The 24,638-nt window shown below is 41.8% G+C and overlaps 1 protein-coding gene across 1 annotated transcript in view; it reads right to left on the bottom strand.

The window, feature by feature from the left end:
- Positions 1 to 24,638, bottom strand: part of doc2a (double C2-like domains, alpha) — a 101,160-nt gene that overhangs the window by 4,083 nt on the left and 72,439 nt on the right. The window contains exons 8-9 of the mRNA XM_041973390.1: positions 8,946 to 9,160; positions 835 to 916 (exon numbers count right to left, since the gene is read on the bottom strand). Coding sequence (XP_041829324.1) covers positions 835 to 916; positions 8,946 to 9,160 — 297 coding nt within the window. The remainder of the gene's footprint in view (positions 1 to 834; positions 917 to 8,945; positions 9,161 to 24,638) is intronic.

Below are 24,638 nucleotides of genomic sequence, written 5' to 3'. Positions count from 1 at the left end.
GATGCACGGTGGCGCCAAAAAGCCACTGAGCTGGAGTTGGTTTAGTGAGGATAGCAGGTAAATAGTAGCAGGAACAATTGGAAATGAGGAAAAAGTGGAAATATGGAAATAGTTTCTGTTGTGTTTGTTTCAGTGTCAATATTTTTTCTCCTGAAAGCCAAGACTTGAGAGAACGATGGGCTGAAAAGGTTTGGTCACTGTTGATCTGTGTGTTATTTCTACAAAGTTCTGTATGCTGCTATATCTATTCATACATTCATTTACATCATTTTAGTTTCATAATCTGACAACTGAGGCTGTCCTGGAAACATCATGTCTGATGCTGACTGGGAATTAAAGCTTCAGCTTCTACGTACATTTTTATATTAAATAAAAACAGCCCCACAAAAAACAGTAGAAAATATCTCGGGAGTTTTAAGGGTTGAAGTCTTGAGATTCTAATGTTTTGTCATCTTATCCCCACCTAGTTCCTTCCTGCTCATAAATAGGACTTTTAATCAGTGTATTGTGGACAAAATTGATTTGACTATAAAATAAAATCATAAGCCAATCCTAATTGGTCACTTCTACTGGCCTCATCAGGCTCCGCCCACTGTTCTGCATCCGGAATGCAAATGTAGATCCACGGAAACAAATCCTGGTTATCAGGTATGAGGGAGAAGGGTGACTCTTTTCCTCTGTGAGGAGTAGATGAAGGGAAGCCAAGCGAGCTGGAGGAGGTTGAATAAAACGATGAAGGCAGGGTGAAGGATGCGAACGGCAGCTCAGTGATGCTGCTGCTGGGTGAGGGTGGAGCTCAGGCCTGCTGTGGATGGGAGCAGCAGGGAATCTTACCTCGTTAAATTCAGGGTTGAGGGTCTTCTTTATCACCGATGTTTTGTGCTTGGATTTCTTCTGAATGTCGGGTTTCAGGTATCTGACAGCAGAAAAGGAGGGAAAAATGAATTTCCTATAAATTTTCCCTGGAAGTGATTTATCTGTTGTGTGGAGAGGGTATTTACTGCCTGTTGGTTGGATATGAAGACTGAGAGAACTGGCCAGTTGGAAAAAATATGATCAATTTACCTCATTTATTTGTACACATGCAGTATTACATGATGAATCTATAATTACACCCACCCTCCACTTCATCAGTTCCACCTGCTCAACTGAGCATCAAAATAAAGGAGAAAGAGGATTTAAGTGACTTTGAATGTGGCGTGGTTGTTGATCTGAGTATGTACTGGGATTTTCACATACAACCATCTCTAGGGTTTACAGAGAATGGTCTAAAGAAGAGAAAGTATCCAGTGAGCAGCTGTTGTCTGGACCAAAATGGAGCAAAATATTAGAAAAGCTGGTCTGATGAGTCACCTTTCCAGCCACATTCAGATGGTAGTTTAGTTCTTTGGGCTTCTTAGTACCGACGTTTCCTGGTTTAACCACTACAGCCACAAACCTGCAGCAACTGTGTGATGCTGTCATGTCAACATGGAGCAAAACCTCTGAGGAATGTTTCCACCACCTTGTTCCATCTATTACACCAAGAATTAAAAAGGAAGTCCGACCCTGTACTAGATGGTGGTCCTGATGAAGAGAACGATGAGTAAATATCACAGGACTCACAGGAAATTTTATTTTATTTTAATCTTATTTTACTTCTAATGTGATACTTTTCTTAATGTTGGTAACAGGTCCCATAAAATAAGTGGAAACCCATCTACTGCTGTTCTTCTAGCTCCACCTTTGAGACAGTTTCACTCTGTTTTATTCAAGGCAAATGTCATGAACCTCAGAGGTTATTCTGTGTGGAGAAAACCCTGCTTATTTTTTAACTTCTTTTATCATAAAGAAACCAAATTTTCATTTCACCATATTTGTTTTACCTTATTAAGTTTTTTTTCCATGACTTTCTGTTTCATTTATATTGTCTCTGTGGCTCATTACTAGACCGATATATGGAGTTCCTACGAGCTGCGTAGGTAGTGAGTCTCTTTATCTGCATGATCAATGATGAACCTTCTTCATAACAACCCTCGCTTTCATAGAAGCTAAATATCAGCATCATGTATATCTGCCAGGATAATTAGAAAACCATTAAAAAGAGAAAAGAAAAACAATCTGAATGAAATTACAGGATTGTAAACGACACTGTGTTGAAGAGCCCGACTCAAGCTGCAGCTCTGCAGGATGTTTTCATGCTGCACTCTGATGAAATCCTGAAATTCATCGAAAATTTAACTGTAATTAATAATTAATTACCCTGAGATGGCACACACACACACACACACACACACACACACACACACACACACACACACACACACACACACACACACACACACACACACACACACACACACAATCGTAGTTCTTAATTTGTAAGCCTCCCTGTCCCAAATAATGCAGCATTTCAGGACGTAAAACTAGAGATGTCAGGATTTTATATTTTATTGGTACGATTATCATCAGAGAAATAATCCGAATAATTCTGAATTAATTAATTTTACAACACTGAATGTGTAAAGCCACATTTTATTCGTTTTATGTCTATAAGTTTTATTTATTTTTCTATCTTTAAGTGCAACATAAAATAATATAGAAACAAAGTAAATTCCATCTAAATCTCCTCTGCTGTGCAGAATAGATAAATCCTACAAACTAACTCTGGATTTGTCTCAGAGAAAACACATGACAAGGCTACAGGACCTCTACCTTGACTTGGAGACTTAAAAAAAAATGCTTCTCCATCCATTTAAGTTCTGCATCAGGCTGTTGATGACCCATAAATCTGAATCAGGTGTTGCAGCAGGGAAACATGTAAAACCTGCAGGACAGCAGTCCTTGTGGACTGTATGTTCAGCAAATCTGCTGTGTCACTACGTAGCCTGAATGCACCAAACAACTGATCCTGGAGAAGCGTGGCCACATCTAGCAGACCCGACCATATGTTCCACCTGAACAGCCGCAGAGTCCTCAGGTGTTTCCACAAAGCCGACAAACTAATAACAATACGATAACTTAAAGAGAAGAGGATCAGAAAACCTGAGCTTTTTAAGTGCTATCTGAGGTTGCTGCAGCTGTTCAGGTCTAGGATCTGGTCTAGGTTCAGGTCCAGGTTCAGCAACATTGTGTGTCCAAAGAATGAGGTCAACTGACACCTGAATGTCCCTGATGTCACAGCCATTTTCCAAGATGACGATGCAGCATTCATGGAGCTAAGCTTGTGAAAGAGTGGTTATGGGAACAGGAGACATAATTTTCACACATAGATTGGCCACCACAGAGTCCAGACCTGAACCGACAGAGAATCTTTGGGATGTGCTGGACAAGGCTTTGTGCAGTGTTTGGACTCTCCCATCATCAATACAAGATATTGGAGAAAATTGAATGCAGCACAGGAGGGAAATAAATCTTGTGACGTTGCAGGAGCTTATTGAAACAATGACAGTGACTTTTTTTGGCCATGCACTGTGTCTGCATTATAAATTTTATCAAAGACTGATCACGTGTCGATAACTCCCTGAATTAATAAGGAGGATGAGCCTGTTTTATATGTTCTTGCTAACAAATTCTCCTCCGGTATACAAGCCCTGTATTTATTTTCCATTGCCGTTCTAAGTATAAAACAACAGGTAGAGGTAAGTGCTGTGATGCTTGGCCTCAGCAGGGAGTTGGGTCTCTTGTGAGAGAGGGAGGGCCAGCAGACTGCATGATTAAACTGCTGAAGTCAGACTTTCAATGTCCAGTGGATGGTTCTCTGGATGATTCCAACAATTACTTTCTGTCAGATCAATGAAGTGATTTACAGTCACTTGAAGTTTGAAATATATCCATTGTGTTACTAGCTACGTGCTAATAATCCATGGCTGTGGGGAAACTGTGCCCTGCACAGAGTGAGTGATAGTGACAGGTTTATATGAACCGTTTCCATCATCTCACTTTTTAGTTGGTCTAAAGCAGATATAAGGGGAACTTACTGGTTCACTATGTTTAACGTCTACACTGGCTGTCATGTGTCATCATTTAGTTAATCAGTGGTAAGCAAAGACTTTACCCTACGCTGAGAATAGTTAACAGAAAGACAGTGGGCACGTGTCCTGAGCAGATAAACCTGAGCAGTAACTGATCCTGAGCAGTTATTTTACAGATAACATGAGGAAATAAGCCTGGACCGACGTGCTCGGCTGCTTGCACTTCATCAAAGTCACTCCTCTGCAAACCACTGCAGGCTAATGGGAAGACAGAGGTCGACAGGGACCCCCGTCCCACTTCCGTCCCTGGTAGCCTGTTATCTGTCTGTAGACGCTGTGTGGGCGTCTGGGAGGCCATGTAGGATATGAAAAAGCTCTAAACTGTCGGGTGGTTTATTAAATCTGCTCATTTTCTCATTTCCTCTCAGCTCAGCTGGACAGTTGAGCTGCTGTTAAACAGCTGAGGCAGCTGAATTCACATGCCAGTATCTGTGACTACTTTATTACCACATGAAGGAATTAACTGTTTCATTTGGATGTTTAGATGATTAAAAACAAACAAAAATCCAACGTTAAGTATTAAAATCTCATGTGGTTGCAAAAAAAAAATGTCAGTTTGTATGAAAAAAAAACCTTAAGAACAGAGTCCAGTCTTTGAACCAAGAGGTGATGTTGGTTATATCCCTTCGACTTTATACAGCTACAGTCAAGACCAGTTGGTAGGTGTCGACAACCAGTAAGATACTGGTGTCATTGGTCACATGACCATTTAGAAAGTCTCTCCATTAGAGGGGAGACTTCAGCCCCTTACCCTGAAAACAGTGGAGCCTCATTGTTATCTGATCGGAGACCAGAATTGGCATGGAGCTGGGGGTAGCTACCTCGTAGCAGTACAAATCAGCATTAAGGCTGGAAATATACCTGCCGTTTGACCTCATTTTTACGCTGCCAACTGTCTCCATTGTGAGCATAACTGTTCTCATACTTGTGTCTTATGGGTGTTACCCGAAGCCAGCTGAATCCAGATCAGAGTCACGTGTGAAAACTTGGATTCAGTCAGAAGCCTGGCAGCAGCATGTTGAACAACTTGTAATCGTTTTAAAGAGGTTTTGCTCAGACAGGTGTGTAGTCCATTGCAATAATCCAATCGTGATGAAACAAAAGCAGGAATAATGATTTCCAGTTCCGGATGTGACACAATGGAGCTTGGCTTGGCAATATTTCTCAGATGGTGAAAACAGGAACGAACTAGAGACTTGACATGTGCATCCGAAGTAAAACCAGAATCAAAGGTTAGGCTGAGGTTCCTAATAGAGGATTTAGCCAAAGAACCAAGAGGTCCAAGTGTCTCCTTTATCCCAGACATGCATTTTTCTAGTGCGAAGATAATTATTTCAGTTTTGTCTTGATGTAATTGAAGAGAACTGTCTGCTATCCACCGTTTAACAGAGTCTAGGCAGTTTAACAAACTGGAGTTTAGACATTTCATTTGGGTGGAGCGAGGTGTAGGATGAGACAGCCATGACAATCATGTGTATACATAATTAAAAACAGGTATATTCTCCTGCTAAAGACTCATTCATATTCTATGTTAAATTAGTATACACCATTAGTCGCCACCTTCTGTCCATCTCCTGCATCCTTTATGTGCATTCTTCAGTCTGTTTTCAGGAAACTTGCAAGTGCGTAGCCCAGGGTAGGAACTGGAGTAGTACCACTAGAAACTGTGGGGGCAGTTTACTGCGCTGCCTCTTTTTATGTCTCTTTCTGACAGTGAACATCATCGTGATCTCCTCCACCTTCACCGTGTTTTCTAGTGTCTGAAATTAATTTCTGAACTCAGAAGTCAACTCTGAACTCTGCACTGCCCTCTGGTGGATATATTGATTAATAACGTCAATGAAAAGGGAGTATATTGGCAGTGATGTTTGACACGGATGTACCTATTTACCTACGTAATAGTCCATAGCTGAGGCTTAATAAAGATCTCACATTATGTACTGTGAGATGATACTGCCCTTTTAACCCAACCTGACCATTTTGGGACAATTAACAAAATTAAATGACAGTAAAATTTCAAAGTGTGTACTTGTGGCAAGCAAAAATTAGGGTCCTGAAACCCTGTTTTGGTGGATTTAGCTAACTGATGCTCTTGATTGCTGGAAAATTCCTCTTTGTGTTGTGTCGGGTTGTTTTAATCATTTAAATCATGAAACTGATGGAGGTTCCTTCAGGGTTCCTCATAAATTTATTTAAAGGGAAAGTCAATGATTTAATGAAAATATCAAGAGAAAAATGTCCAGTGAACCTTTGTTGGGCTCAAGATGAGCTGAGTGAACACATGTCAAGAGAAGATGCATTTGTGGGATGAGCAGCAGAGTTGAGTGTGTGCATCCAGCCCATGAAATATATTCACCAAATCTACACCAAACAGCCGATTCTGCTGCTGGCGACTCTGGTTTGGTTGTGTTTATTAGACTGGATGATTGAAGTCTGAGGAAAAAAAGACATTGACACTAAAGACACTAAAACTTAGGATGAACAACAAGCTCAGACATGTCATTTGCATTCCCTCCAACTTTCTGTTTTTACTCATCTGGTTTTGACCTGAAGTTAGTCAGGTGGGTAAGACTGTCGTTGTTTTATTTTCAAATGGATCAGCCAAAGTATCAAAGGAAACCAAAGTCAAAAGAAGCCATAAAACCTAAATGGCCCCTAGTGTTTCCCCCCAACAGAGTGCTGAATGTTTCCTTCGTTTCCCTCATCATCCATCCTGCTGGGAAACAAATGATGCTTTTATAACAATAACTGCAGTTAATAAGACATTAAAAACTTCAGCTTTTAACAGTCTGATGGATGCTATCTTGATATCATGTCAGGATTGTATCAGTCTTAATATCATATGATATCAGTCTCACATTTATTTAAAAGGGGGAGGGTCATGTGTCATGGTGAAGTAATGATTTATGACTCTGATCACCTGATCAAATGTTTAACTTCTTCATCATGAGTTCTATTTTTTCTGCCTCCTGTCTGAAATGAAACCCAAAACAAATGAAGTTTGTCTTCACTACAAGGGTTGTATGTATATTCTTGGTCTCTACAGAAAGCTGAGAATGTGAGTTTACTACATAAGTGTCAGAATCAAGAGGTGTGTTGTGTGCTCTGAGGTGTATTACGAGCGAATTAACCCCAACAATTGACTCCAAAACTCGTGGCTGACAATCGGAAGTATTGAACATGTTCAATATCCATCCATCCATCCATCCATCCATCCATCCATCCATCCATCCATCCATTCATCCATCCATCCATCCATCCATCCATCCATTATTTGCTGCGGGTCGCGGGGGCAGCTTCCCAAGCAGGGAAACCCAGACTTCCCTCTCCCCGGCCACATTCACCAGCTCATCTGGGGGGATCCCGAGGCATTCCCAGGTCCGCCGAGAAATGTGTCCTAGGTCTTCCCTGGGTCCTCTTTCCGGTGGGACGTGCCCTGAACACTTCACCAGGCAGGCTTCCAGGAGGCATCCTGACCAGATGCCCGAGCCACCTCATCTGGTTCCTCTCGATGTGGAGGAGCAGCGACTCTACTCTGAGCCCCTCCCCGATCACCGAGCTTCTCACCCTATGTTAACCTAGGTTTCCCTTTCCAGGACATGGGTCACTGGGGCCCCCCTCTGGAGCCAGGCCTGGAGGTGGGGAACGGAGGTGAGCGCTTGGTGGCCGGGCCTTTGCCCACGGGGCTCAGTCGGGCTCAGCCAAAAAAGGAGGACACGGGCCCCCCCTCCCGTGGCCTCACCACCTGCAGGAGGGGCCAAAGGGGTCGGGTGCAGTGTGAGCTGGGCCAGAGGCGGGGACCCTGGAGGTCTGATCCTCGGCTGCAGAAGCTAGCTCTAGGGATGCGGAACATGTTTAATATTTATGACCAAATATCTTCAGGTGTGTGAAAAGGCAGCGACTTGTGACTGTGTGGAGTATGACGTGGTACGGAATGTAGCCAATCAGAGAGCCAGCTGACTAGAGAGCAAAGTAGGATATAAAGTCCGTGTTCATGCTGTCTTAAGTCTGTTATTTCTTCGGTTCTGGATTTTTCTGTTAATAATAATCGCAGGACTATCATCATTTCCCCTTCTTGTGTGTCCTCTTCCATACTGGTTGTTGTGTTTTCAGGTTGTTGCTATGGTTCTTCTTCTTTATTTTTCATGTAGTTGCTATGTTTCTTTTTCTTCTTTTTGTTATCACGTTTGATCATGATTGATCAAGATTTCTGGCACGGAGGACTAGATTCTAGATCGGTTGTGGGACAGCATCGTTATGTGTGTGTTGTTCTGTGATGAGCAACAACACTACGATCAACACTGTTAAATGCCTGATATTTTTATCTTCACGTGAGGTCTCAAACAAATAAAAATCCCATCAGATTAAAGAAATCAAGGAATAGGAAGAGAGAACCCTTCACTTCAAAACCTCCTTCATCTCTATGTAACCAGCAGGACCTTCATAATTCATTTCAAACAAGCAGTCATAGGGGAACACATTAGCAGAGTTTTTACAGCTGGAATCAAAATTTTCACCTCAAATCAGCAAAAGAAAGACATGATTTCTGATTCTGGCTGCAAGCTCCCAGAGTTTCTGTCCCACAGTGATGAGACATCTTTGTAACCAACAGAGTCTCTGCTTTCATGTGACACCTTGTTTGTGAGGTTTGCTTGAAGTGAAATTAGCAGAAGCTCTTAAGTGGACAGAGCTGTTCTCATGTTTTTCCTACTCTCCCATATAATTGCTTGGGGTTTGAACCGTATTTTGGTTTGGATGCCAATGCTTGTAGAGTCTTTTAGCTGAGTTTCTCCCCGTCATGTTGCTATGCTACATATTAGCAATGTTGTGTCCCGGTGTCTGCAAACATCTTCCGGACTGAAGGATCTCATGCAGTTTCCTGTAAGGGGGAATCTGCGATGAAGAGGTTAAAAGACTGAATCTGACTCTTACATTTTGACGTAGGGGTCGGAGAATCCGTTGACGTCCATGGCTGCCAGGTGGGCGCAGCGCTTCACGCCTACACAGAGTCCACCATTACGCTGGCCTTCACCTCCTCCTCTTCCTCCTCCTCCATCGGTGTCCTCCGGACTGACTGGGGGCAGAAACTGCAGGGAGAGAAGAAGACGACCTCTCTCCTCCAGGCTGTGCAGCTGCTCGTTCTCCCACTGCAGACAGGATTAACCAGATCAAACCAGATTATTCTTTATTATAGTTTATTAGTTCATCATCTTATTGTTGCTATTTAATTTGATCTCTTCAGATCAGTCAGATTAGTTTAGTTTAATTTTGCAAGATTGGTTCAGGGAAATGAGCCGATTCAGATAATTAACTGAATCAGATAGGTTAGCCTCCCACAGCTGGGTTATTCAGATGATCCTAGTCATGCTAGTTATCATGTCAGTTTAGTGGAGAATAAAGATCACATTACTCAGATTAGTTTTGGTTTCATTAAATTATATAAGTGACAACCCCAAATCCATAAAAGTTGCATCTCTGTGTAAAATGTAAAGAAAAATAGAATTAAATTATTTATAAATTTCACCAATCCATATTTTATAGATAGACAACATATCAGATGCCGAAACTGAGACAAGCTTTGCAGAAAGTTGACAATCCAGCCACAAGATGTAGTGTTTATTCACAGACTATATGATAAATCCACAATGATCCACGATAACACTATACTATGATAACACTATTATTTATCACATTTTCAACATAAAAAAGATCACTGTCACTACTATGTTCAAAGTTAAAGTCAGCTTGTTCTCTCACACCTTAGTTCATAAAATACAAGAATGTAAGCCAATAAACAAAACAAACAAAACAAATATTATTACTAAGTAAATAAAACATGATAATAAAGAGACAAGGCAAACTACAGTCAGTGCATAAATGTTTATGGTTACAGTGTAAAAGAAGCAGAGTGAGTTAGCTTATGGTCGGGTTAAAGTGGTTTAAGGGGCATCCTGACACCCTGGTGGATGAAGCTGTTCCTCGGTCTGCTGGTCCTGGTCCTCAGGCTCCTTCCTGATGGCAGCTGAGGAAGAAGCTGTGTGACGGGTGGGTGGGGTCTCTTCTAATGCAGAGGGCTTTACGGGTGAGGTGAGAGGTGTAGGTGTTTTGCAGGAAGGGGAGAGAAGCACCAATGATCTTCTCAGCTGCTTTCACAATGTGTTGGAGGGTCTTCTTGTAGGACGTGGAGTAGGCGGTGTACCACACGATGATGCCGCTGGTCAGTATGATCTTGATGGTGTCTCTGTAGAAGATGCACATAATGGGGGCGGGGCTCTAGTTTTCCTTAGTTCGCGGGGGAATTCGAGGCGCTGGTTGGCTTTGCTGGTCAGTGATGTGGTGGTAATGGTCCAGAAGGGCTCCTCTGTGATATGTACACCCAGGAACTTGGTGCACCATGGATGGTCAGAGGTACACGACAATCTCCTTCATCTTCTCCACATTCAGAGAGAGATTGTTGTGTTCACACCACAAGGTCAGGCGGTTCACCTTGCTCCTGTAGTCTGTCTCATCACCGTTGCTGATGAGACCCGTCATGGTCATATTGTCTGCAAGCTTGATGAGGAAGTTGGAGCTGTGCGACTGTGTGCAGTCATGGGTCAGGAGAGTAAAGAGGAGGGGCTCAGCACACATCCTTCAGGGGCCCCCGTGTTCAGTGTAGTGATGCTGGATGTGGTCCTGCCTTTGGTCTCCTGGTCAGGAAGTCCAGCAGCCAATTGCACAGTGAGGGTTAATTCCCAGCTGGTCCAGTTTCAGAATGAGCTGTTGGGGGATTTTTGGCAATGAGCTGATGCTACAAATATTTACCGTTAACTGGGCTTCTCTTGGCTGAACGTCAGATGTCCAATGGTCAGTAAATGCAGCATGTAATGTACTTCTACATGCTGTTATAAAACACCTCTACCATGTTGTAGATCATAATTCTGAATTAACACTATTTTTATTAATTATAAAAATAAAATAAACCAGCAGATGTGGCGACTGAAGTTAAACAGCCAACACTGATGAAGTTGGTGATGCTCTGTTATGACGTCCCGCTGTCATAACAGAGAAACGATGGATGTACGGGGCTCGTCATGCCGCACATGCATTAATTACGTTAAAGATTTTACGCAATTAGTTACACAAATTAATTAATGCCGTTGACGTGTTATTTTTGACAGCCCTAGTAAATAGTTTCTGTTGTGTGTTTGTTTCAATGCCAATATTTCTCTCCTGAAAGCCAAGACTTGAGAGAATGATGTGCAGATGAGAAAAGGTTTGGTCACTGTTGATCTGTGTGTTATTTCTACAAAGTTCTGTTAGTATAAATTCTGTTTTCTTCTTCTGGTCGGCCTTTATGTTGCTATATCTATTGATACATTCATTTTAGCCTCATAATCTGACAACTGAGGCTGAAAACATCATGCTGACTGGGGTTAAAAGCTTCAGCTTTGCTGATTTACAATAAAAAACAAATCATAGTAACATGTTTGAGTTTTACGGGTTAAAGTCTTGATATTCTAATGTTTTGTCATCTCATCCCTATCTAGTTTCTTCCTGCTTATAAAGAGAATTTTTAATCACTGTATCATGAACAAAAATGGATTTAATGGCTAAAAAAAAATAAATAAAAAAAAGTCCCTTAAAAAAAACTCTGAGCCAATCCAGTGGCTCAGAGTTTTAAAGGTTAAACCCATAAATTTCCTGGTTTTCCATCTGTTTCCCAAAAGGTGCAAATGCTCATGATCATCAGGGTCGATGGATTTTTCACAGAGGATTCACACCAGCACAGCAGCTCCGTCTTAGTCTGTCGGGGAGTTTTGGCAGCTCTCAGCCCTCTACGTCCTCGTACCAAACCAGTTTTAATCAAGTTTTCCAGCATTCGTCAATATTTACTGGCAGAATCATCTCACAGCTTCACGTGGTTTGTATGAACAAAGAATGTGTGTGAACATGTACCAGCGAATGGATATTATATTCTCTTTTTACATCCATGGGCCACAACTGTAGCTCACGTGAGCCCAGAAATGAGAACTGAAGGTCAAAGCGACGCCACCTCCACCTCTGGAGGTGTTCATTAAAACTCATCTCACTGCAGGTCGTCCATTTGATCTCTGTGGTGGTGCAGCAGATGGTGAGAGGATCGAAGGTTTAATCCTCCGTCTTCGTCTTACCTGCTCTGTCTGTCTGAGCTGAGATTTTCCTGTAAGACTCCTTCCATCTTCCACCTCACCTCATTACAGACGGAGCTCGGTTTATCACCCGAACCTCGTCCTCCGTCATGCGCTGACCTTTCGCTAAAGACAAAGCATTAGTTCTGATCTGTTTGAACTTTAGAAAACCAGTCGAATGCTATTCAAATCATCAGTATTCACCATTTTCTACAATTTTCAGTTGGTACTGCGCTCCTGAGAGCGTCACAGGAAACAGCTGCTGTGTGGTAGAGAGGGAAAAAGGTCAGCAAGGAGTGGATCGATGGCACAGCTTGGCAGCATTTCTCCTCCGATTGGTGGGAGCTGCGCTTTGTACGCGACTCTGAAAGAGATTTCAGCCAGGAAACGTTTGGAAGTCCGATCCTGACTTCGATGGCTCGGCCTCCTGCTGGAAGAAATGTCACCAGGCTGCAGGATGGTGTTCCAGGTGAGCCGGTGCACAGCTCTTCCAGCAGAGTGAGACATCCCTGTTTGAATCTGATCTTCAGAGGATGTCCACGTCTCCTGACAGCTGGATTTCTTAGATCTGCTGTGAGGCAGCAGAGTGAAAACTTCCCAGTTCAGTTCACAAACCACAAGGGTTTATTTCTGACCAGGTGTTTCCACTCATCCTTTAACAGCTGATTTTCATCTCTGAAAGAGGTCAGAACCATCTTACAACCTAAATTACTCTTTCTGTCCTTTTGTTTTCATACAAAGGATGCTCCACAGGTTCTCAGTAGGTTGAGGTCAGGGGATGATGGTGGTCCCACCATGAGTTTTTCTCCCTTTCTACCCACAGCAGCCAAAGATCCTGCTGGTGTTCCTGCATCATGGGTTGGAACGTCGTCTTTACTGCAGAAGGAGCGCCTTTTCCTTTCATACCACGGCAGGAAATACTCCGTTAGAAACTGGACCGGTTCATCAGAGACCACCTTAAAGGGTCCTCCATCTCACTCCCTATTATTTCAGCCCAGAACATCACTCCACCTCCACCTGCTGATGTAGACCATGGAAGTGAGCCAGCAGGTTATTTTACCTGCATATTAAGATAAATCATCTCACTAAAACTCAGATTGCATCGTTCACACCCAGTTTTATCTGCAAAACTTGTTTTCAGACGTCTCTGTAATTCACACAGTTCAACAAAAGCTGTCTCTATATGACCGTGGACTCATGGTAAGATTTCCTGAAATAAGAGAAAATGTCTAGACTTTAGACAAGTGAGAAGCATCTTACGAACATGAACATGACCCTGTCACATTTGGAGGACAATAAGACATCGGTGCGACTACTTTTCATTGACTTTTCTTCGGCTTTTAACTGTATCCAGCCTCATCAACGTAGCTCCAGATCCAGAAAGATCACAACTTAATAAAGTGTTTTCTCTGACATTGTTTTGTCATCCACTGGATCCCCCCACGGTTGTGTCTCATCTACTTTTGTTTGTTCTGTAAACAGATTCTTGTCATAGTTTGTACGAAGGGCATCACATTGTGGAATTTTCTGGTGACTGTTATCATTTCATTAGTTGATCAGGGAAACTTTGACCCTGTGGTTCAGGACTTCATTCAGTGGTGTGAGTCTTCTTTTCTTGACATTGTTACCAAAACAAAAAAAAAGATTATAGATTTTGTGAAAAATCCTGTTGTCATCTCTCCTTTAACCATCAGAAACCAGTCAGTTGGTAACAGAAAACCAGTCAGTCACCCTGATTGATGATTAGCTCACAATTGTCCCAAAGGTGGATGCTGTGTGCAAGAAAGCACATCAGAGATTGGTCTTTTATCGCAAATTTCAACACTTCAATGTTGATGGTACATTTTTAAGAATTTTTACTTATGTTTCATTATATCTGTGCTTACTGGTTTCTGAGCCAATAAAACAAAAACAAAAATGGACTTCAGGGTATTGTCAAGCTCTGCAGCAAGGTTGTGGGACCTCCCTTGGACAAGCTGGAGGACATTTTGAAGATATACTATATACTCACTGCAAAGGATACAAGCACGACGCAGCCACAACGCTCAATACTGGAGGTCACCACTAGGGAGAGTACCGGACATTGTATCACACTGTATTTCCGGGACATTGACTCCCAAAACACCTGTTTATCACTGTGGGAGGAAAAATCATACACATGCCGGTAGTTGTGGATGAGGTCCAAGACCTCGGACCTCGCGTTCATGCTCATGTTCACATGTGCACCTTAAGTCAATATTGCAACTCGCATATGTGACATGTTACCTTGTGTCAACACGACCGGCCTATTTGCCAAACAAACACTAGAAACACGTGGCAGCCATGATATGTACGCGGATGCGTTGCTAACAGGAAGTAAATCCCAGCCCTAAGAAGGCTGGTCCTGTTCTGGTAGACCAGAGCCATCCCCTCCACGGCTACTTGATGTTGCTTCACTCAGGCAGTAGATCTCTCGTGCTACGGGTAGCATGAGTAGCCATTGGGCTTTTAAATAAGGTTGAGTGACTTTTTATTTATTTAGTTAGTTGAGTTAGCTTGGTTTAGTTAGTTTTAACTGCTTATTGTTGTGTTGTCGTCTGCTTGTCATTTGCTGCAGGCTGCAAAACCACTTGCCCCACTGGAGATAATAAAGTTAACCTTAAACCTTGAAACCAGTGATGAAACACTCGTTTCAATTAAAAAACAACCTTAAACTATCCTGTTAATGCTGCTTTTCAGTGTTTCTGTCTCTCTTTGAGAGAAAAGACCCTTAAACAAGAGCAGCTAGACAAGAATTAAAGAACTGGTAATGCGGTGGTGCATGTGGTGTAGCAGATGGCAGTGGCTCAGGTGGTAGAGCGGGTTGTCCACTAAGTAGAAGGTTGGTGGTCCAATTCCCACTTCATTCCGGTCATCTGGCCTTCGGCAAAAAACCATTCATCCACCTCCTTCAGTGTGGTGGTTGGAGATGCTGATGGAAAAAATTATGCCCCTTCAGCAGGGCCTTTCTTAGTTTTGTTTTTTTTGTTTTTTTTTAGTATTAATAGCTATTCTTAAATTGAGAAGAATCTTATTGTTTAATTTATCTTGCTTTAAGATAAAGTTAAGCTTTAAATTAAGATAAGTTTTTTTTTTTGCTCAAAACCCTGTTGAACACAACCTGATACCTGTCTTCTGCCCCCTGGTGGATACAATAATATACTACAATAACTTTGACATATCACATGGTAATAAATGTTTAAAAAGTTTTTACATTTTGTTTAAGGGACAAAAAATAACTTCAGATTTAAAAAAATTTCTCCCCATTTTTTCTTGGGCTGGGCTTAAAAGGGTTAAGGTGTGTCTCACTTGTCTATATTTTTTCCTATTTCAGGAAATCTTACCAAGTGTAATCATCTTACTGAAGTTAAATTCACTGCATTATAGCCTGAATCTTCTCAGTTTGACTGTTTTTATTTATATTAAGACAACAGCAGACAGCAGCTGAATAGGTGTGTGCGTCATCACTGCAGGGTGAATTAATGTGTGTTTGGGTTGTTTTTGTGCAGCAGCTAACTTGCATGTCTAATTAATACCGATGTTTTCAGACTGGTAATTAGACACATTTTGTGCTGCCAATTAGTCTAATAAGATTTAGTTTTTACCTAGAATGTAAAATCCTGTAAATGAGGACAAAGGGAGAAAAAAAGTCATTCTTTAATTACATTTCTAATTAAAACAGAAAAAGCATGAAAAGCTCCAAACACAGAAATCTGATCCTCCAGAAAGACCGAGCTGTTTGTTTGCAGATCAACCCACACACACCCATAAAGGTGAGTCATCAATCAGGTAAAGCTGCTGTTTGTGTCACTTGGCTGAAAATGTAGACAAGAAAACACCTCTGCTGAAGACGTCTTTGTCCAAACACCCGAGCAGCTAATGTTGCCGGAGAAACGGGAGGTTTTGTTTTCTTTATGTTGAATTAAAGTCATGTAATATTTTATTCCCAGTAGAAGATAAACAACATCTTCGATTATTACTTTGAGACATTTTACCATGTGATAGAAAAAATGAGCTGATAGTGAATCTGATGGCAGCAACACATCTGTAAAAAGTAGTTCCAGGGTGATGTTCAGCATGGTGTAAAAAGTAGTTCCAGGGTGATGTTCAGCACGGTGTAAAAAGTAGTTCCAGGGTGATGTTCAGCATGGTGTAAAAAGTAGTTCCAGGGTGACGTTCAGCATGGTGTAAAAAGTAGTTCCAGGGTGATGTTCAGCATGGTGTAAAAAGTAGTTCCAGGGTGATGTTCAGCATGGTGTAAAAAGTAGTTCCAGGGTGATGTTCAGCACGGTGTAAAAAGTAGTTCCAGGGTGATGTTCAGCATGGTGTAAAAAGTAGTTCCAGGGTGACGTTCAGCATGGTGTAGCATCTCCTCTTCTTCTAAAATGTCTGGAAACGTTTAGGAAGTGAGGAGACCAGTTGCTGGAGTTTTAGGAGAGGAATGTTGTCCCATTCTGGTCTGATGCAGGATTCTAGCTGCTCTACAGTCCTGGACCTTGGCTGCTGGATTTCTGCTTCCATGATGCTCCAGATGTTGTGTATTGGTGAAAGGTCTGGACTGCAGGCAGGCCAGTTCAGCAGCCGGACTCTTCTCCTGTGAAGCCATGCTGCTGTGATGGATGCAGGATGTGGTTTAGCATTGTCTTGCTGAATATGCAATGTCTTCCCTGAAAGTGGATGGGAGCAGATGTTGCTCTAAAACCTCCATGTACTTTTCAGCTTTGATGGAGCTTCACAGATGTGGAAACAGGACACGCCATTCGTGGTTTCCAGAAGATAGCTCACATTTTCATCCAGGTTTCCACTTTGCCTCAGACCATTTTAAATGAGCTTTGGTCCAGAGAAAATGGCGCTGGTTCTGGATCCTGTTCACATCTATCTTCTTCTTTGCACGATGGAGCTTTAACCTACATTTGTGGTTTCGTAGACAGTCATTTCTGGAAGTCTTCCTGAGTCCATGCAGTGGTTTCCAGTAGAGAATCATGTCTGCTTTTAATGAAGAAAATCAACAGCATTTAGCCTTGTCCCAGCACACAGAGATTCCTTCTGATTCTCTACGTGATTTTGATTCTCTCTTCTCACTAAAGATGGTGGCTCTTCAAAGTCTGAGGAAATTGTTGAACAATTTTAGACCCATTTTGTGTCAGACTGGTGAAGCTCTGTCCATCCTTCCATCTGAGAGAATCTGCCTCTCTGAAATGCTCCTTTTATATGCAGTCATATTACTGACCTGTTGTTAATTAACCCGATTACTTATCAAATGCTCCTCCTGATGTTTCTGATTTGTACCAGTTACTTTTCCAGCCTTTTGTTACTCCTGGTCCAACTTTTTCCAGACGTGTTGCTGCATCAGATTCACTATCAGCTCATATTTTCCATCAAATAGTGAAATGTCTCAGTTTCATCTTCGGATATGTTGTTTATCTTCTACTGGGAATAAAATATGACTTGATGAGATATATAAATAACTGAATTGTGTTTTAATTTTAATGTTACACAGCATCCAGGCTTTTATGGAGATGATGTTGTACGAGCTCTTTGTGTTTTCTTTCAGTGCTTTTTCTCTTCTCGTTGGAGTTTTATATGAACTGTGTTCACTATTGTTGTTTCTGAGTCTGTGCAGAATCGCTGCCTGAGGTCCTGAAAAACCCTCTGTTGGTCTTCAGAAGTGTCCCGTGTGTAAACAGTAAATGGACTGTGTTGGTTTAGTGCTCTAATTGCCTTGCTGACCACTTCACAGCACAGGCTGCATTCCTGCAGTGTTTCCTTTATTCTCACATAAAGATCAGAGGCAAAACACATCGAACCACAACCCTGCCTGTTTTTTAGAATCTCTGATTTAGATGTTGATGATTAAGTTTCAACATCTTCATGCTGTGTTCAGATCAACATCCAGGCTTGGTGTGTACAATCATTTTTACCTCACTAACAGCTGTTTTTTTGTTGTGTTTTTTATTGTATAATGACAATAAAGGCAATCACAGCTGATTCATGTTTTTCTTAGTAAACTTCTTATATAGCAAATATAAACAGGAAGTAATTTTAATATTGTATATTGATAGTGGAGAAAGGGTAGGAGGGAATAAGATGTTTATTGTTATTATTATTAACTTTGTCCTACTTTATTTTTTTTCTTACTTTACTGTTTTTTATTAATTAATTAATTATTTTTTTTGTGTTTTACATGTTAAAAAAAGCATTCACGAGTCGTGTTCTGGGATGATTTTGTTATTTTATAGGTGCTCCGGATGATTATCTGCCTTGTTGCAGGATGTTTTCTGTTGTGTTTTACAGGTGTAGCAGCTGATTGTCTGGTTTCTCTGTTTTGGTTGAACAACTGATGCTGTTGCTTTCTATCTTTTTCTCCTTTCTTTTCTCTCTACTACTACTACTCTCCTCCTTCCTTTGTTTCCTCTCATCAGGTCCTGCATTAACATGTAACTCAGTAATAACCAAAATAAAGGAGAAAACTTAAGTTTAAAGAGGAGCCTGAAATCCACACAGCTTTATTTCCATCATATCCGTAAATCTCCTCATGGCAACACAACACGGCAGCCAGACCATTATTCTGCTGTCATGATGCTGCAGAAAAGGAGGAGAATAAAAGCAGTGGACGGTGAGCTTAGGTTTTATTTTCACAGTCATTTGTTTCACATCAGTTCCAAACAGTGCTGACACAATGCTGCTGGGGAGATCTAGTGTTTTTATAAACTTCATCCTGCATCCAGAAAGAAATGCCCTCATCGTAATCCCTGCAGACGCTTCCAGGTGCAGGTCAGTTACTGGAAGTGACAGATCAATAACAGAAAACACAATCCCATCTTCAGGCTTCGTGATATGAACCTGAGGGCGTCCTGTCACGGCAAGATTTTCTAACCTGCAGTTCAGAGACCCCCTGAGGTCTTTAAGGAGTCCAGGAGTCATCCAGAAATATGAAGAGGTCTTTCATCTAGAGGCCGTTTCATTCACTGGAAATGATCCCAGTTAGTGAGCGTATAATGAGGCCTAATTCAGATAATGGCTTTCACTCACTCTGCTGCTATTATCCTCCCACATGCAGAGCAGTAAGAATCTGAGCCGAGGATCACTCAGACTGAAGATGAGCATCTGAAAATAGGAACAAATACTCTGTATACAGTCACGAGGAAAAGAAACAAAAACACCCACTTTCAGGACATATTTCATAAAATATCTGGTCCTTTACAGACTTGAAAATGAGAGAAATACAAGCTCAGATAAACAATGTGATTATTTACTGAACAAAAGCCACAGTCCATCCTTCCAGCCATCATCCTACAGAGAGAAGGATTATTCACCAGGCAGCTTCCATGAGTGGACATTCCAGCAAGTTCAGACCATCTGATCTACATCTCAGACTCTCCAGGCCTCAGTTAGCAGGTTAAAAGTCCAGCTAGAAAAAACCTGAACCAGTAGGGCTTGTTGGGAAGGGCTGCAGGAGAAAAAAAGGACATGGCAGCAGGGCTTAGATTGGCAAAGTTTCACCTGAACAAACCACCAGACTTCTGGAACAACGTCCTCTGGACAGACCAGACCCAAGTGGACATGTTTGGTCAAATGGACAAAGAAAAGAAAAATCTATCAGATTTTATTCATATGGCACTTTTATACAGTGAAATTGCTGTGGATGGACCTTCGGATGCTGCAAACTTCATTGACCGGAAGCAACAATTCCTCTACAACCACGAGAGAGACTGATAACATCATCCAGGGGACCATGACTGTAGCGTCTGTCTAAACTTCGTTTTCCCCTCACAGCAAACAAAGATTCTCAGCAAAATGAAGACTTTTGGTCCATCATCTTAGCTGAAAGATTTAAATCCGACATGTTCTGGCATGTTTTTTTTTGCAGCCTGACAGGAAAAATCTTCCTTCATCAGGTTTTTCAGCCTTTTAGACTAAAGTATGAAGGAGGTGTTTTGTATTCAGTGTGGGTGCAGCGGGGGAGGACGCTCTCTTCAAACTGTCGACTTTTATCCAGACTACTCAGGACAGAAGAAGGAGTCACGCAGACCATCACGCCTCCTCTTTCGGTTTGAAGTTGTCTCGCTGGTACACTGTGTCATCTTCCTCCTCCGGCTGACTCTTAAATCTTTTATCCCATAGTCTCTTTGTCCCGATTCATGACTCTGCTGCTGCTCTTTGTGAGGAGAGAGCTGCAGGGTTGGACGTAGCTTTCCACTTCAGATTAGCTCATTAGTTCGAGCTCTGATTGTTTCAGCCTCTTATTCCCTCATTATCTGATCACACTTGACGTGAAGTAAATTTCAGGGACTTTAGACTCATGTTAGAAACATTATCATGGAAAAAACTGGACATCTGAAGAATAGAAATGGGAATGGTGATGATAAAAATGGATTGCAGATGAAGCCAGTTTTTAAGATTTAAATGAATATAAACTTAATAAAAACTTTTGTTGGATGAGATGTGGACTCCAGAGACCACACCAAGGTAACTGAAAACATTTTACATACAGATTAAAATAGAAATGCCATTTAATTGTGAACAATAAATAAGAATAAAAAGCTTTCATTGTGTGTTTAACATACAGGAAGATACTATTATAAAACCATGGTATTTTTACAACCATTTTCTGCGACTCCTTTCTTTATGAAGCAGAAGAAATAAAATAATGATCTAATCAACTGCTGGATATAAAATTGAGTGAAAACAGCTGCTGTAGAAAATGTTATTAGCTTTATTAGATATTTAGGAGTAAAAACACGAGTGCCTTCAAGCAGAGAACTGCTGGTACTGTTATATCTAACACATTTAGTGTATTTCAGAGACTGTGACTCCCAGGTTTGTCCTGGTGTTATGACATGAAGTGTGCACAGGCACAATCACATCATATCTTCCCCTGAGGCTGGGAAAATCTAATCAATGACCTCATGACCCTCCTGAGAAAGAGCTGCAGTTTCATCAGCTGGAAATCAGACCTGATGCACAAAGAGCAGCAACAGGTGGATGAAAACTGATGAACTGTTTCAGTCTGAGTCAGACAGGACGTTCACGTTGACTTCACACCAGGAATGTGGCGTCTGTGCTGAGTGAGCTTTACTAAAGAAATGAATATCTCCTCACACCCACAACCCTCCAACAAATTCACAGAAAATATTTTTTATCATCATTGAACATAACAAACAGGTGGCTGAATTTTAATGTCTGTGATACAGAAACACTGAATCTATGGTGAAAGGTGTGCTGTTAACATTAAGTCAATATGCTGTTAAATGAGGGTGTTTTTGCTGCATGTTTAGCTGAGAACTGCTTTCCTGATACCTCACAAGGTAAAAATAAGAACCACACTGAAACTCGCAAAGGCAGCTGGCATGAACGCTTTCATCTTTTTAACATGGTGGAAGAAATAAAAACCATCCCACGCCATGCCTCGGGTGAAGCTGCTGTTGGCCTGTTGGATGCTGATGTTTGCTGCAAGTCGTCTTCAGACCTGATAACATTTTTCTGTATTTATTCTCTGCCAGTCGACTCTGAAGCTGCTCTTTTGTCTTTATTTCTGTTGCACCAGCCACATATTTATATGTATAAACTGAAAATGTTCAGAAAGACTGCAGGAACTCCTAATCTGTTAGATAAAAAGCAATCTGCAAGTTGTACTTAATGCTAACTGGAAACAAGTTTGTTGTTTAACTGACCCAAACAATCCAGCTAACAGCTGAACTCCTCTACTAGCCAACAAATGACAAATAAAAAAATAACATGCAAACGACTGCAGCTGACCGAGGAATGACCCGCCTGCCTTGTCACCATCAGACAACTTGTCAATCACTCCTATTGGCTCCCAGGGATGTCAATCAATCCAGTCCCGCCCCAGGTTGGCGGTTGAAGGACTTGTCCTTTTTCCATCTGGATGTTTGCTGTTCAGTTCTGTGAAATATTTTCTTTTTCGTCTCTGCTGTTGCAGCCTGGATGAAGAAAGCTTTGGTTTTCTGAAGGTGACACGTCCCGTCCATCTGGTGGTGCACGTGTCATAGATGTTCTTCGTTTCTGTCATGTCAGGTTTGCCATTGCAATAACTTCAGTAACATCACAAACACCCTTTTATACAGCTGTTACTCATACTTTTTTCCCAGAGACCTTAAGGTTTTATTGTTTCCAGTCATTCCCTTACAGAAAAGCCACATGTGTCCACACATTCCACATGTGAACCACATGTGAAAAACCTAAGCATGATGTGAAATGGGATTCACGTCATAACACCTGTGGTTCACAAGTGTTTCAAGTGTTTCCCATGTGAATCACACATGCTTCGGATGTTCTTCACATGTGGATCATGTTCAAATGTTCCAAAAACACAATTTTTGCAGCTGTCCTCTTCTTCGTTCTTCTTCTGCCTTTTTACTCCCTTCCTGATTCTCTTCTTCTTCTCTTCGCTGGTCTCGTGTCAGCTGTTCTGCTCAGCACTGCCCCTGCGATTTCTGGTGGTCTTCTGCGTCAAACTACGGATAGTTATGCGTAACTGATGCAGAAGAAGAAAGAAACTGTCCGGCCGTCTGCGTATCCGTCTTCTGCAGTGAGCATAAATGGGCTTTTGGAATTCAAGGAAGACGGTGCCTGCTATGACATCAGGCTGTTATGTAGCTGACACATCTATCACTATCCAGCTGATACCTGCCTACCAGGTAAGGTTGCTGTGGAAACACAACAGTGATCAGGGTTTACCGAACTACACTGTACCATCCCAAACTGGATTACTTTGAGGAAACGGGGCTTGAATGATTTTGAACGTGGCATGGTTGTTCTGAGTATTTACTGTGATTTAAACACACAACCATCTTGAGGGTTTACAGAGAATGGTCTGAAGAAGAGAAAATATCCAGCGAGCAGCAGTTTTCTGGACCAGAATGGACCAACTGATTGGAAAAACTGCTCTGATGAGTCTCCATTTCAGCTCCACATTCAGGTGGTAGACTCAGAATCTGGTGGAAACATCATGAAAACATGGATCCATCCTGCCTTGGATCAACACTTCATGCTGCTGGTGGTGTAATGGTGCGGGGGATATTTTCTTAACCCACCACAGTGTAGCACTTTCTGACGCTACTTCCAGCAGGAGATGCACCATGTCACAAAGCTCAGATCATCTCCACCTGCTTTCTAGAACACGACAATGAGTTCACTGGAGTCCAACGGCCTCCACAGTCACCATATTGCAGCTTTGGGATGTGGTGGAACGGGAGATTCTCATCATGGATGCAGCAACTGTGTGATGCTGTCATGTCAATATGGAACAAAACCTCTGAGAAATGTTTCCACCACCTTGTTCCATCTATCACACCCTGTCTCTTTCAGGGGAGGATGAGGAACCAGAACAAGCTGCATAGAAAGATGTAACATCTCGTCTTTGTGAATAAAGAGAATCCAATGACCAGCCTTTAAAACATGTTTTAAATAAGGAAAAAAAACTGAAGCTTTGCAAAGTCACTGTTTTGGTTTGATGTTGGCTGCTTTTATTCCAATCATGTTTTTCTAATCCAGAAAAATTCCAAGAAAAATCCTTTACCAGTCACTAAAAACACCCTGCCACCCTGAAGGTTTTCCTGAAGCTTCCCACAGAGACTTCGTGTGAGAACATAAACAAACATGGCTGACTGAGCAAAGTAGTCCAAGAGGACATAATCATCCCCACCATCAGCTGGAGTCTTCTGGTCTCCTTTTAATTTGCACTGCTGCAGATACCTGATGGAGCAGTTGTCAGACTGAACATGCTGCTGGAGATTAGTCTGAGATGTCCTCTGTGCTGACCGCTGAGATGCAGCTTCATTAAATCAGCTCAGCGAAAACAGCTTCATATCTGCTGCTAATACAGACATTTGTGTTGTGTTCCCATGATGGTGATGCTGCAGGGCGAGCGTTTAGGAAGAAGGAGTCCCAACAGTTTGAATCTTTTTCCATATTCATTCACTTTGTCTCCACCTCTGCTGAGCTGATAGTGAATCTGATGGCAGCAACACGTCTGTAAAAAGTTGGAACAGGAGCAACAAGGTCTCAGGAAGATTTCCAGAAACCACTGTCTGTGAACACAGTTCACCTGAAACCCACAAATGCAGGTTAAAGCTCCATCATGTAAAGAAGACGTCATATGGGAACAGGATCGAGAAACAATGCCGTCTTCTCTGGACCAAAGCTCATTAAAAATATTCTGAGATAAAGTGGAAAACTGTTCTGTGGTCACATGAATGAAAATGTGAACTAGTTTGTGGAAAGCATGGACAGCGTGTCCTGCAGACTAAAGGGAAGAGGGAGCATCCAGCTTGTTTTCAGTGGACAGGCGAAAAGCTGCATCTCTGATGGGATGGGCTGCATTAGTGCCTATGGCGTGGGCAGCTTCCACATCTGTGAAGCTCCATCAAAGCTGAAAAGTACATGGAGGTTTTAGAGCAACCATACACACATCTCTTTCAGGGAAGGACTTGTA

This window comes from Melanotaenia boesemani, chromosome 2 (assembly GCF_017639745.1).
Source record: "Melanotaenia boesemani isolate fMelBoe1 chromosome 2, fMelBoe1.pri, whole genome shotgun sequence".
Taxonomy (NCBI): domain Eukaryota; kingdom Metazoa; phylum Chordata; class Actinopteri; order Atheriniformes; family Melanotaeniidae; genus Melanotaenia; species Melanotaenia boesemani.
The sequence above is the reverse complement of the archived record's forward strand: the minus strand, read 5'-3'. Positions and strand labels throughout refer to the sequence as shown.